This window comes from Sapajus apella, unplaced genomic scaffold, assembly GCF_009761245.1.
Source record: "Sapajus apella isolate SASKATOON/1434 unplaced genomic scaffold, GSC_monkey_1.0 scaffold16, whole genome shotgun sequence".
NCBI lineage: Eukaryota > Metazoa > Chordata > Mammalia > Primates > Cebidae > Sapajus > Sapajus apella.
The window spans coordinates 20,693,714-20,709,076 of NW_022436956.1; the positions used below are offsets into that span (position 1 = coordinate 20,693,714).

General features: G+C 40.2%; 1 protein-coding gene across 1 annotated transcript; it reads right to left on the reverse strand.

Moving 5' to 3' along the window:
* Window positions 1-235: 235 nt before the first annotated feature.
* REXO2 (RNA exonuclease 2) lies at window positions 236-11,285 on the reverse strand. The gene is made up of 7 exons (XM_032285470.1): window positions 11,001-11,285; window positions 9,949-10,032; window positions 6,529-6,606; window positions 5,813-5,924; window positions 4,093-4,201; window positions 2,596-2,649; window positions 236-690 (listed from the first exon to the last, which is right to left on the reverse strand). Exons 1-7 carry the CDS (start codon window positions 11,145-11,147, stop codon window positions 561-563), a joined length of 714 nt encoding a protein of 237 aa, XP_032141361.1. The 5' UTR covers window positions 11,148-11,285; the 3' UTR covers window positions 236-560.
* Window positions 11,286-15,363: the final 4,078 nt, after the last annotated feature.

A 15,363-nucleotide genomic window follows, 5' to 3' on the forward strand; every position in this document is an offset into this window, starting at 1 on the left:
CCAGTACCGTTAATTCAAGAACTCTAACAATGAACCCAAATCTGCTTCTTTAAACCTATCTGCGGTTATTCTACTCTTAATTTGTAAAGCAAAACATGTTCACCTCCTGTTTGACATGAACTAACCCATTCCTAATTGCATTACAAGAGTTTAAACATTAGCCATATCACTGCAAAATGAAAAAGCCATCTTTTCCCAATGATTAAACTACTAAAGAATAGATGGTACAAAAAGGTTTGCATTTCAATAGAACTAGCTTTATTTATTTACTTATTTATTTATTTAAACAAAAGAAATCGTCTAAAAGCAAATGCATATATGTACCAAGGGACGGACGGGACCTGGTACTTACAAAGGAGCTGCTGTGTCTTAATGGAAACAGCGTATTAGGAGAAAAATAGTATTTCATGTGCTGTCTGCTTGAGTAATCAATCTGGAGACGCAAGTTAACTGAAAGAAGGTGCTCTGCCAGGCCATCAGCGTGAAAAAAAAACAACAACAAAAAAAACCACCAGAGGTTGCCTCCAGGTAACTATGCAGTGGCAGCATGATAACTGGCATCAACTCACGGTCTTCTCATTTTCCCCATTTTCTATAATTTTCCTCTTCTTTTCATCTGTCTTTTTCTTGAAGATGTTATTTCGGTAAAACTGAAGTTCTTTGATGCTTTCACTAATGTCATCCAGTGCCCTATAAGCAAACATACCACACTGAATGAACTGTCCAAAACCAGAAGATGAAAATCATTTTAAAAGAACAACTTTTAAAAAATGACTTAAGAACAATGGGTGCTACTATAAATGCCACTATCTAGTATCATCAAAAGTAGAACATTTCAGTAAAGCAATTTTCTTTAAATGTTTTGTTTTTTAAAAACTTTTGACAAAAAAAAAAAATTGTAGAATATGAAAGATTAAAGCTTCCCAAATTGTTCCAAAAGATGGTGACATGTTCCACAGGGAGAAAATTACAATTCCAGGGTCAAATAAGTTTAGGAAAAACTAGATTAAACTTTTTACTAAAATTCTTTGCAAAGCATTTAATATACTAATATATATTATGAATTCCCAAAAGGAAGCTGTACTATACACACAATATTTCTAAAACTTAATCTCTCACATTTGCAGAGTACTTATAAACGGCTCATGGAACACAGTTTGAGAAACACTGCACAATACTGAATGATGCCCCTGAACAAAATAGACTGACATATTTGAACATAACTCATGATTCAGCCATCATAATAAACATCAATTATCAAACAGTACCTAACCATACAAGAGGATCTACCTCCTCCCTCGTGGTGATTTGTGCTATAATCAGTGGCAGCCTGCCTCCATCTAAGAGCCTTTCTTCTCTTCCAACATGTTGTTTCTCATCTGTTGTAGTCTGAGAAATCAGGTAACCAAGATTATTAGAACAGTGTGCAAGTAAATCAATAAGCTCTGAATGATGGGCCAAGGGCCACTTCTAGAAAATACCCTGCACAAATTTTAGTGCAAGAGTTTTATGACAGTTATTTGTGTGGCTAAGGCAACAATCCGCTTTCTTCCCAGGTCTTGGATCAGAGCCGAAGCTGCCAAAATTACAGCCTCTGGCTAAATAAAAGCACACAATTTCCTAACCACAAAACTAAAATCTAAAACATACCTGAAAACCCATAGTATAACCTATTATGTAGTCAAACCTGAGCAATCTTAACGTGAGGCTACTGACAGTCATCATTAGTTATGCCATTTGGTGTGAATATACATGTGTTTCACTGCAGAAATATCTATACGTTTTATTATGGGCTGCTTCTCAAACCTTGTTACGGATGCTACAAGATAATAAACCACACAGGCGTAGTATTACCTTTGTAAAATCTGAAAAATTCTGAAATCCAAAACATACCCCAGTTATTTCACATAAGGTATTCTAGGCCTTATATGGCTGTGCTACAGTCTATAGACGCCCAATAAAATAACATGAGAATGCCAGACTCTTTAGGAATTGGTCTCCCTCTGTTTGCCTAGAACTGTACAAGGCACATCACAGGGGCTCAATAGATGGTTTAACAAATGCCACCCTTAGAAGCCAGCTGCTAAACCTTCCACTGGGTTTCATGTTTCTCCTGAAAGATTACAAAATCAAAAAGAAAAGTACCAGTATAGGACACATGAATATACAAGATCTTTCAATTCCTTGTCTACTTGTACCTAAGGCTCCAGACATAAAAGAAACAATCAGAAAAAGTATAACAAGTGTCAAAGTAGAGAACTATATTATACAATCGTACACAAAGTGTTCTCATTTCAAATGGCTGCAAGTCCATATTTTCTGTGGGAAGAAAAGATTACAGATTGTTTCATCATACCTATAAACCCAAGTTATCTAAGAGTTTTACAACAGCAATAAAAGCTATATAACCCTCTCAGAATGGAACACTGGAATCCTACCAGAATTCCTAACAGTAAAAGAATGTTATCATTATGCTAGTCAAACTTTGTCTTTTCCCCGAGGAAAAAGAGTTAAGGGATATTATTTCAAGCAGTCAGGAATTTTGGAGTTAAGTGTGTGTCAGACTGGAAAGCACTTGGTAGAACTCAAACTTACCTATGAGAAGCAGCCTTCTTTGGTGCAAATTCATACTCTTCTGGATACCAGCGTCTATACACAGCAGAAATGGAACTCTCAAAGGAAGCTGTCTCAAATACATTGAACAATCACCTCCTTCAAGTAATCCATTAACATTGAAAATGGCAACTGTGTTATGATTCTCAAGTTGCCTCTTTGCCAGGGCCTCTACCACCCTCTCCTTTCTTCCTTCTACATATTCTCTATAAGCAGCTCAACAGTGTATAAGATTGCTAAATATGAAAATCCAGCCCAACCCTCCCTTGAGTTTCTGTCATGGATATGCAACTACCTACTAGACATCTCTATCTAAAAATCTACCAGACACTTCCAATTCAACATATGTCAAACCACACCCATCATCCTGAGCACCTCCCATGCCCTATCCTCCATATCTACTCTTCCTCTTCTCTTCTCCTTTTTATTTGAACAGTGCCATCATCCACCAAAGCTGCCCAGACTAGAAACATCAGGATCACATTATACCTCTTCCTTTTCACACCACCTCATTCGAGCATTGAATGTCTGTCAATGACCCTCTCACAGTTTTACCTCCAAGCCACTCACTTCCACACCCTGCCATTTCTCCAGTTCACTCTTCTCTCCAAGGTGGCAGAAAAGGCTCCTTTCTATCTAATGCTTCTATCTAACACATTCACATCAATAGCATCCTGATTCTTAATATGAATCAAAATGATGGAATCATATCACTCACTCTTCTACCTACACTTTCTCAAAGGAACCCCATTCCTTGCAAGACCACAGTGAATTTCACTGGCATGGCATACAAGCCCCTGAGGCTTTACAACCACCTCCCACCTTCTCCAACCTCATGCTTTGCACCCCAGCACTACTAAATGGTTTGTGATTCCCCAAACACATCTTGCCTTAGCTTCCTGCTCCCTCACATTCTTCTATCTGTATGCTCTCTCTGAATGCTCTCTCCTCAATAAAATGCCTGGAAAACTTTCATTCTTCTTCAAATCTCAATTTAAAAACTGTTTCCTTCCTATGAAAAGGTTTCTCTGGCTCCCCACTCCTCCTGCTCCAGTACAGTTAGGTGCTGCTTCCCTTGTGACCTCAATAGTATCTATGCACATTTTCACTATAGCAGTCATGATAGAGTATATTTTTAGGGTGTGTTTTTTACACATATGTCGATCCACTACATTCTAAGGTACTTAAGAGCTTTTCATCTATATGTTCCCAGTAGATAAGCCAATGCCTGGCACAAAATAAGCACTCAATAAATTTTGAGGATTAATTAACATTATATGGAAGACTTCTGACACTGTTTCTCCCAATTCTCACCAGTCCAGGATAAGTTAAGGTCCTATACAAGCAAGAATCGGATGAGGAAGATAGAAACCCACTTGGCTCCCTTAGTACTACAGCTCTATCCAATTACTTTCCACAAATTCTCAATTAAAACATGCTAAATGAGGTAATTTAATGGATCCTAAATATAGCCCTTACCTGCACAGTTCTTTAACAGTGCTCACATCAATTATTCTATAATGAAGATGTTTCATGAACTGGGGCATGTATTTGTCAAGAAACTTCTTATCTGCATGAACTGAATTTCCTAGAAAGACATGAAGCATACTGCATCTCTGTATTTCTAGTAGTATACAACAGGCTATCAAAATTCATAAAATGTATTAGAAATGGTGATGATTTTTTAAAATTCAAACAATTCCTAAAAGCACCTCTATATTTCTAAGTCTGGTTTGGGTATATGTGATTAGTTTACAAGTACAGATTTCCAAGTCAGTTTAGCTTATTATAAATTTTTTAATGACCTCTCATGAACAGAAGGACAAATCTATCATTCCACATGTTTGATATAACGCACAAATCTATTTGTTACTTTTTAAGGTCATACTAGATAAGCAAACTTCCTCCCAGTGTCACAGAATTCACTCCACTTAACAACAAAAATTTAACTGAACCACATAGGTAGATAAACCTTTATTTACAATCCAAATTTTTAAACAAATCATATGCACATTCATATTTCCAAAAACGTATATGAAAAATACTAAATTTTAAATGAGACCTTTAAAACAGATATCAGCCCCATTGACTGGGAGACATTTACACAATATATGCTCTAGTACTTAATGCCAAAACTTAATTTTATAAACGTTTAAGAAGAGTGTTAGTTACCACATCAACTTTCATATACAAAGGAACATACACCTTCAGAGAACATTAACTTCCCTCTGGCAATGTCACCCCTTTAAAAATTCTGATAGAACAGGCCTGGTCTCTTTAGAAAGTCAGTGTCACAGGGGAAAAAACAATAGGTGGAAAGTTTTACACGACAAGACTAAAGAGACATAATTAATGAAATGCATGAGCCTTGACTGGTTGAAAAACAACTCAATATTTTGAAACATCTAATGTGGACTAGATATCATATGATACTGAATAATGTTTAATTCTCTTCAATGCAATGACGTTGTATTACATAAGAAAATGTCTTTATTCTTAGGACATGTTTGATGAAGTATTTAGGAATGAAGTGTCATGATGCCTGCAATTTACTCTAAAATGTCCAACAAAAAATAGGAAAAACAAACATGCCACAAGGTTAACAATTTCTAAATTGGCCAGCCACGGTGGGTCATGCCTGTAATCCCTGCACTTTGGGAGGCCGAGGCAGGCAGATGACCTGAGTTCAGGAGTTCGAGACCAGCCTGGCTAACATGGTGAAACCCCGTTTCTACTAAAAATACAAAAAAAATTAGCTGGGCATGGTGGTCCACATATGTAATCCCAGTTACTCGGGAGGCTGAGGCAGGAGAATCGCTTGAACCCAGAAAGCGGAGGTTGCACTGAGCCAAGATGATGCCATTGCACTCCAGCTTGGGCAAGAAGAGTGAAACTCTTTCTCAAAAAACAATTACTAAATCCACTTTTCTGTGCATGTGAAATTTTTCCATAATAAAAATATGGGGAAAATTTTTATTGAGTAAGTTTGTGTTTCCCAGATCTCGTCAGGTTTCAGGGCATTTTCCCAATACTCATGATATTAAACTATACAAAGAAACTTGAACAGAAAAGTAAGATGTGTAACCCAAAGCAGGGTAAGTGGAAGACATGGATGGTCTCAGCTGGTCTTTCTGGAACTGCGGTCTCTTGAACTACTACATATGGAAGACTATAAGATATACACAGGATTGGATTTTACCTGCAAGTGGACAGAGCCCCGGAGGAGTCTGCTGTCGTACAAAGGACAGAAATTCATACTCTGCCTGCTGCAATGTAATTGTACTCTCCTTCACTGCCTTGGTAAGACCAGACTGCAAGAGAGAATCCCCAGCCCCCCAGCAGAAACACATGTGAAGTCAGTTTTCAAAGGCATCCAGAAATGAAACTTCACTTTAAAAATGGGCAAGTATAACCACAAATAGACCAGTTTTAGAGCTCAAGTTCAAATGGAAACTGCCATCTTTGCGCCAATTTTTTCTTAAAGAATCCAAGCCAAATAAGTTATGATCCTGATTGTTAATAGTGTTTCCACAGTCAAATAAGATGGTGTTCAAAGTCCAAGGATATTAACCTCTGGGAAGAAACAACTATTAACAGGAGAGTAGCAATCCCCCTTCTCTGAAAGTTGATGTCTAACCTTATCCAAAAGACTGACTTGAGAAATACTTGACAATCCACAATGCGTTCGCGACAGACTGAATGTAGGAGAGAAAAAAAGAGGGCATTCAGGAGAAGATGATCTCGAGAGGTCCCAAAGATGAAAAGTAAGCAAGCAAGCAGTTTCCCAGGCTTGCCAAGCAATCTTCTCTAACCCTTTTAAAAATACCATCCAACAATGGTATCAGATTCAGATGTGGGAGCAACAAGCTTGTTACTGATCCCCAAAGCAGCAATCCTGTTATTTGGTTATGTTACCTTCCCGTGATGCTCCTTACACCAATCTGACATGCTGTCCAGCAACTCATCTGGTTGTTTTATAATCAGGTTAGGACCCTGTGGATGGGAAACGCCATTAGTCACCAAGAACCAACAGGAATAACCTTACTTTCAAAGAGAAAGTTTAAGCTGTTTTAAGGACTAAATATACATATCAGAGAAAGTAAGAGGGAAGGATACTTTAAAAGTGTTCCTCCTTCATTCCGGCACTGTTTATTTATTAAGGCAAAATACAACACACAAACACACACACACATGGCTGAAAACTCAAATGCCTATAAATAGATGACATATCTATCAAGGGCTAGCAAACTATGGCCCCACGCTTCTGCACTCAAAGCCTAAACTATTTAATATTTTGCCCTTTCCAGAAAAGTCAGTCAACCCTTGATTATGAGTTCATTTTGAAAAGTGTCTAGGCCAGGCATGGTAATCCCAGCTTTGTGGGAGGATTACTTCAGGCCAGGAGTTCAAGTCCAGTCCAGGCAACATAGCAAGACCTCATTTCTACAAAACTTAAAAAATAATAATAATAATAAGCCGGGCATGCTGGCACACAGGAAGGCTGAGTCGGGAAGATCACTTGATCCCAGGAGGTTGAAGTTACAGTGAACTATAATCATGCCACTGCACTCCAGCCTGGTTAACAGGGTGAGACCCTACCTCAAAAAAAAAAAAAAAAAAGTATATTGTCAAGTAAAACAGTAATTGCAAAACCATATATGCATACGTATGATTTCATTTACACTTGTTTTCAAAACAACGCATTTATATATGTATACAAAATATCAAAACAATACATAAACTTGGAGTAAGATGGGGCAAGAGAATAGGACAAAAATCCAATAGTTTACTATACATAAACTTTGGATAGGTACACTGTTTAACAGTATTTTTATACTTAAAAAACAATTTTAAGAGGTAATTGGTGACATCTGAAACACACACACACACACACACACACAGAGTGGCTGTCAAATTCCCAGCTTCATTTCACAGAACATCCAAGTGTGAGTCTCTCAGATACAGTCCCGGCAGTGACAGTGGCTGTGGCATTAAAGCAAGTTACCTTAGCTTCTCCCTCTGTAAGATAATGATAATAAACTGTACCCTTTCCCTCACAGGAATGTTAACAGGATAAAAGAAATTATAGATATGAGCTCTTGGAACTCTCTGGTAGAAAAGTACTCTATAAATCAAAGGTATTATTACTACTAAGGCAGAAAAAAACAGTTCACAATCACTGAAAGGAATGGCTAAATTCTAATTAAAATATGCCTGAACATCCAACAACTAAAAAGGAGGTTTAGCCAAACAAGAAAACTGGTGTTGGCAATCTCTGCAGAGAAACAAAACATTGTTGCTTGAATAACATATGATGTTTTATGATAGGAAGGAAAAAGAAAACCCAAACACATGAAAATGATTAAAAAAAAAAAACAAAAAAAAAAAACTAGCAATGATGGAAAAATTGAACTACTACAAATCTAATGCTAGATACCTATTCTATATCCCAGTTTAGCTAGCCAAGAGACTATACCTACAGAAAAATTTTCAGAGTAGGATGCCTGTTCTTCCACCAGCATAAAACATTTTTCTCAGACTCTTAGAAAAGAATAAAACATACTACAGAACTGACAGCCGCTAAGCTTTAAAAAAATAAACAAATAACACTTTATCCTCATCTGACTTAGTTCATTTACAAATGCAGCATTCATCTGCAGCTGTGTGAATACATACCCAAATTTCCTCCAGGGTACGTATCAACCTACCAGTCCATTAAACTGTCAGTATTTCACATTATATCAACAGTCTAAAGGAAACACTCTTCTTCAGCCAAGGGTAAGTTAGGCTGATAAAATAAAGACACTTCACTATTCATCTCCAGTAAATCCCAAGTAACAGGAAAAATAAACAACCAAATCTAAAACTCAGGGCTTTATACAAAGTTTTAAAAAAGTTGTTACAATGAGAAATACTACTTCTCATGATTCTCCTACAGCTGATGTGTAGGGAGGATAAGCCTGGTACTCCACAAATGCAGTCATTCATCAATAAAAACGCCCTCACCTCTTTTATCTACACGGCAAAACAAATGAAAGCGTTAACTGCAGATGTACAAAATCTATCCAGTGCCAGTAATATATCAATGCTACCCTCTGGGAATTATTTTAACAAGACTCTCTTTTCCACAAACATCCCTATTTTGCTCCTATTCTGGAGTTTCTTAACGGCTCTGCATACTGCTGACAGTATAAAACAGAATTATTCAAGTTCAGGGATTTCACCCCGTACCAGATGGTATCACATCCTTATTAAATGTTTCATGAGTGGTTAAAATGCAGCAGGTGTGTTTTGTTTTGCTAAATGTTTCAGATGAAAGTAGTATGCAAAAACCTTAATCATGTCAATCTGTCAACAAGAGAACACTATGGGTGTGCATTAACAGAAATTCTAAAATCTTTCTTTTTTTTTCTTGAGATGGAGTCTCACTCTGTCACCCAGGCTAGACAGGCTAGAGTACAGTGGCAGGATCTCAGCTCACCGCAACCTCCGCCTCCTGGGTTCAAGCAATTCTCCTGCCTCAGCCTACCGAGTCGCTGGGATTACAGGTGCACACCGCCACACCCGGATAATTCTTTTTTTTGTATTTTTAGTAGAAATGGGGTTTCACCCTGTTGGTTAGGCTGGTCTCGAATTCCTGACCTCATGATCCACCCGCCTCGGCCTCCCAAAGTGCTGGGATTACAGGCGTGAGCCACCGTGCAGGGCCTAAAATCTTAAGATAGATCTAGAAGCATCACATGTCCAAGTTGAAAAGGCAGAATTGGATACATGGAGTCAAGTTCAAGTCACGCTTATGATATAAAGACGTAAACACTGGCATGAGTCACCAAATCTAATGGGAGGACAGTTGACTGTCTTCCTGGTTAGAGCGACTTACTGAGAAAGCCTGAGTTAAACTACTGACTCCCCCAACAAATAGCCACTGGGGCCTCAAACAAATTACCCAACATCTCTATGCTCAAATATCCTCATCTATCAAATGAGCATTATAACAATACCTAACTTATAGTTACTGTAAGAACTAAGAACAAAGACACATAAAGCACTTAGAAACTGTATCTGGCACACAGAAAGCTCTCAGTAAATGACAGAGTTTATGTTTCTGTAAAGTTCTGGCATGGTTAATTAAAAAAAATTTTTTAATTAGTTTTTCACTAGGCTGTGAGATGGATTACTTTGGTTCTAGTACCACCCCTACCAAGACCTAGCCTATTACCTTAATGTATATGGAACTCGACTTTCTTATTTTTTAAATAAAGAAGCTGGAAAAAATAACAGTTAGATTTCCAGTGCCCTTTAAAAAGTAGGACTGTATTACATGGCATCACCTACTTCAGCCAAAATGTTGAGATCAGAGTCAGTTATCAGACAGGCCATCTCAATAATCTGGTCCTTCTCAATGTCCAATCCTGTCATCTGCAATTAAAAATAAATATATAACACACACAAAACCATCGTCCTGGCCTCTTTTACCCAAGTTTATTTAACACGAATTCCCTCAAACATTTTCAGCTTGCAACCCAAAGCCAAAACAGAAGAATGCTCCTCAGGCAACTACTGAAGGTACTAAATACAAGTCCTCGTTTATTCAACAAACATCTACCAAGGGCCTGCTATTTGTCAAGCACTGAGGTTCTACTCCGGCACAGATGCAAAGTAAGTAAAACTGAGTGCTGACATCGCTCAGTTTTCGAAGAGTTACATAGCTAACACCACCACATCTCTGCAGAGTTTACAAAGTTTTCACATTAATTACACCATTTGATCTTCACAATCTAATGGAAAAACTACTGTTATTATCCTCACTTCATACAGGAGAAAACTGAGGCTCAACGGAGGGAGGAGCCCTTGGTTCAGGCAAGGAAAGCCTGAAAAAGACAGGAACTGGGTTCTGGTCCCAACCCAAACTCTCACTAACAGCACGACCTTGAATGAGTTTAATCCTCTCTGTGGGCCTCAATGTTCTCACTTATGGAATGAGGGGTAAGGCTGAGTCATCTCCGGCGTCCCGTCTGGCTCTAACAACCTAGGGTCCTTTAAGGATTTAGCAGGGGGAGGCTGGGAACAGAGCCGCTGTCCCCGCCCCCACTCCAGTGACCCAACCCCAGAGACGCCAGAGCGTTAGGAAAGTCCACATCTGGGAGGAGGGGTAGGAAGGAGAGGGTGCCACACGGGGGACTCCTCCCTTGTGGAAAGAAGCCCCGGCGCCCAGCACCCGCAGGACTCCTGCCCCCGGACTTGCCCGGCTCCGCCCCGGTCCGGCCAGGCTCACCTGCCACACCTGAGACCCAGACCCCCTCCGCTCTCCCCCGACCGGCTCGGCTCCTCTGTCCCACGCGCCAAACCTCACTCGCCTCCCCAAAGCCCCCGCCGACCTCACTCACCTCCAAGTCCACCCACACCATCCGCTGAGCCATGCTCTCCCCTGCAGCCATGGCTTCGCCACCTTCGCGGACACCTCGTGCCCCGAACCGTCCGCGACTCCCACCTACACCCCGCAACAGCCTGGAGCCCAGGAAGCCGCCTAGCATCACCCGGCACCAGCAGCCACGGCCCCAGCCTCGCAGCCGGCGCTGGCGCAGGCGCAATAGTCGCTAAACGTCGCAAACCCACGGGGAGGCGCACGTGCTGGAACCACAGGTCCCAGCATGCAGTGCGCCAGCTAGCCCTCAACAGCCCGGCTTGGCTGCCTAAGGGAATGATGGGACTTAGAGTCTCACCTGTTATTGCGACCGGATGCCCCACCCCCGCCACGTGTTTTTCGGGTGTTACTGGACGCGCCTGTTTTTCACTGCTAAGTTTGTTAGCTTCCAGGAGTTATTTCCTGAGTTTTGGTTAGTTGTAAACGTGCAGTTAAAAAAGAAGTCTTACTTTGGTTGGCTGAAAAAGATCTGATTATCTAAGTATGATACTTTTTCCATGTATCCCTTTCTTTCTTTGCTTTTCTTTTTCTTTTTTACTTACTGCCCCTCTATTCCACAAACTGGATATTTTCCACATTTATTTGGGACTAAGAGGCAGTGCGCTTTTGGGGTCCAGAAGGCCATCTCCATTATCATCAAAGCATTTAGAAATATTTAAATAAGATATTGCCTGATAAATCATTTAGCACGTAGTAGGCGTACAAAGTTAGTTATTTTCCTTCATTTTGTTATGGGAAGGGGATCCTGATCCAGACGCAAAGAGAGGGTTCTTGGACCTCCTGCAAGAAAGAATTCAGGGCGAGTCCATAAAATGAAAGCAAGTTTATTTAAAAAGAAATAAAAGAACGACTACTCCATAGGCAGGGCGAGGGCATGAGCAACTGAGTATACCTACAGTTATTTCTTGGTTATATGCTAAACAAGGGGTAGATTATTCATAAGATCTCCGGGAAAGGGATGGACTATGCTGGGAACTGAGGGTTCCCCCGCTTTTAGATTATATACGGTAACTTTCTAAAGTTGCCGTGGCATCTGTAAACTGTCATGGCGCCGGTGGGAGTTTCTTGTAGCATGCTAATGTATTATAATTCGTGTATAATAAGTAGTGAGGATGACTAGATGACTTTGTCATCTTGGTTTTGATGGGGTTCGGCCAGCTTCTTCTTTACAGCGTCCTGTCAGCAAGGTCCTTGTGACCTGTATCTTGTGCTGACCTCCTATCTCTTTCTGTGACTTAGAATACCCAACCTCCTGGGAATGCAGCCCAGTAGGTCTCAGCCTTATTTTACCCAGCCCCTGTTCAAGATAGGGTCACTCTTCAAACGCCTCTGACAATTTGACCAGGGGTTATCCCTTATTCCTTATGAAACGCGGTCTGCATTTCAGTTCAGCTATTGGGTGTTTGCGTGATGACGACGTGCTACTCTGTTCTTAAAAATTCTCAAAGTTAAATCTCGTCCTCCCATAACAAATCTATGCAGCAAACTAACTTGAAATGGACTAAAACCGTTCTGTCTGCTCTGTCATCTTCTTTGGCTTTGATCCAGGTGTCTTTAATCTCCTGCAATGACAGCTATAATGTCTGTCATTTCTAGGAGTCCAGGTGGCCAGCATCAGGACGCTGGGGCCATGGAGTGTCAAATTTCCTGAGTCTCTTCAATCTTGGCTATTCAGTAACAAATTTGTGACGGAGTGCCACTTTGTTACAAATGTTGATCTCGGCTTTGAATTATAACCTTTATGTATTTTTCTGAAAACCATATTGCTACTAATTACAGAGCTTGTGGTCTATCCTACCTGGTGAGCTGGTTTTATGAGAGAGAAAGTTTGTTGCCTAATTGGAACTTTAAGGATAGGGTAGAGTGCTGGATTTCACCTTCTACTGCTTATGCGTAGCCAACCCACCACTTACAAGAGGCAAAGTATCATACTTAGATAACCAGAGAAACTCTTTGAAGGGTCATCAAAAGGTATGCACAGACTATACACATAAAGACTAACTGTGGCATATATATTTTAACTGCATTGCCTGATGTCGCATTGTTTTGCTATAGCTTTTTACTCATTTGTAGCCTACTTTAAAAAAAAACGTTCTGCATTTCTTCTTTAGTTTTGTCTTAGCTTTAAACTTGATTCATAGAAATCAGAGTCAGTTAAGGCTGGGTGCAGTGGCTTACACTGTACTCCCAGCACTTTAGAAGGCCAAGGCTGTAATTCCAGCATTTTGGGAGGCTGAGGCAGGCAGATCATGAGGTCACAAGTTTGAGACCAACCTGGCCAACATAGTGAAACCCTGTCTCTAGTGAAAATACAAAAATTCACCAGGCATGGTGGCGTGCACCTGTAGTTCCAGCTACTTGGAGCACTGAGAAAGAAGAATTGCTTGAACCTGAGGGGCAGAGGTTGCAGTGAACCAAGATTGCACCATTGTACTCCAGCCTGGGCAACAAGCAAGACTCCATCTCAAAAAAAAAAAAAAAAAAAAAAAAAAGTAGAGTCAGTTGAAGTACAGAAAACTTCATCAATTGAGCTTTTTATTATCTTCTTAAAGTATTACATATTTAAAATTTTAAAGAACACCATTTGTTTTTAACTTTATTACTGGAATAATGTTTCTAACAGGACATGGCCAAGAACACACAAACCCTGCCCTTGTTTGAGAGGGCCCTACTTCCTTTTTACATATTTTTTTAATTTTTATTTTTTAAATTGTAACAAAATATAGATAATATAAAATTTTACAATTTTAGCCATTTTCCATATGAGGTAAGAGTCCCCAACTCCTAGGCTGCAGATCAGTACAGACCGGTACCAGTCTGTGGCCTGTTGAGACCAGAGCTGCTCTGCCAGAGGTGAGGGGTGGGTGAGAAGCATCACCACTTGAGCCCTACCTCCAGTCAGATCAGCAGTGGCATTAGATTCTCATAGGAGCACAAACCCTGTTGTGAACTGCACATGGGAGACATCTAAGTTGCATGCTCCTTATGAGAATCTAACTAATGCTTGATGATCTGAGGTGGAACAGTTTCATCCCAAAACCATTACTCCCCTATCCCCATCCATGGAATAATTGTCTTCAATGAAACCGGTCCCTGGTGCCAAAAAGGTTAGGGACCACTGGTATAAAGCATGGGGGCCCCTCCCATGACAGCATGGGAGTTCCTTCTCTCTCTCTCTCTCTCCCTCCTCCTCTTTCTCTCTCTTTCTCTCTCTCTCTCTCTCTCTCCCCCCCTAATGAATCACTTTTCTGCAAAAAATAAAAATAATAATAAAGCATGGTGGCGTTAAGTACATTCACATTGTTGTGCAACCATCAACACCGTTTATCTCCAGAACTTTTCCATCTTCCCAACTGAAACTCCATCCCATTAAACACTAACTCCTCATCTCTACCCATCCCAGCCCCTGGCAACCACTATTCTACTTTCTGTCTCTATGAATTTGACTACTCTAAGTGCCTCTTGTAAGTAGGCTTATGCACTATTTGTCTTTTCATATCTGGCTTATTGCACTTACCATGGTCTCCTCAAAGTTCATCCATGTTGTAGCATGTGTCAGAATGTTCTTCCTTTTTCTAGCTGAATAATATTTCATTGTATATATGTACCACATTTTGCATCCATTCATCCATCAATGGACACTTGTGTTGCTTTCACCCTGTGGCTATTGTAAATATTTACCTGATTTTTAATTTTAACTTTTATATTTTATTTTATTTTTGAGACACAGTCTGACTTTGTCACCCAGGCTGGAGGCTGGAGTACAGTGGCATGATCACAGCTCACTGCAACCTCCATTTCCTGGGCTCAAGTGATCCTCCCGCCTCAGCCTCCCAAGAAACTGGGACTATAAGCACTCATCACCACAATGGGCTAATTTTTGTATTTTTTTAGAGATTAGGTTTTACCATGTTGTTCTGGTGGTCTCAAACTCCTGGCACAAGCAATCTACCTATCTCAGCCTCCCAAAGTTCTGAGATTACAGGCATCAGCAACTGCACCAGGCCCTAATTTTATTTTTTAGTGCTCCCATCTTACCAGTGACTTTCCCAGCCCAGTTTTGTTCTTCCCACATTCTGAACAAAGATCACTGTGATAATCAGTCCACAAGTGACCCCTTCCCCCAACTTCCTTGGTCCCTTGTTAGAATTATCCCAAATTGTATCTTTAAAAGTCCTTCTCAGCCAGGCATTGGTGGCTCATACCTGTAGTCCTAGAATTGTGGAAGGCTGAGGTGGGAGGTTCACTTGAGGCCTGGAGTTTGAGACCAACCTGAGCAACAAAGCAAGATCCCATCTCTAAAATAAATTAATAAATTTAAAAAT

Bases quoted from the DNA above. Each gene is read 5' to 3' on its own strand.
- REXO2 (XM_032285470.1), bottom strand. From the start codon at position 11,147: ATGCTAGGCGGCTTCCTGGGCTCCAGGCTGTTGCGGGGTGTAGGTGGG. The intron at 10,033-11,000 runs GTGAGTGAGGTC...TTTTAATTGCAG, and splicing joins TGGTGTGGGTGGACTTGGAG to ATGACAGGATTGGACATTGA. The intron at 5,925-6,528 runs GTAACATAACCA...TCTCTCTTGCAG, and splicing joins GTAAGGAGCATCACGGGAAG to TCTGGTCTTACCAAGGCAGT.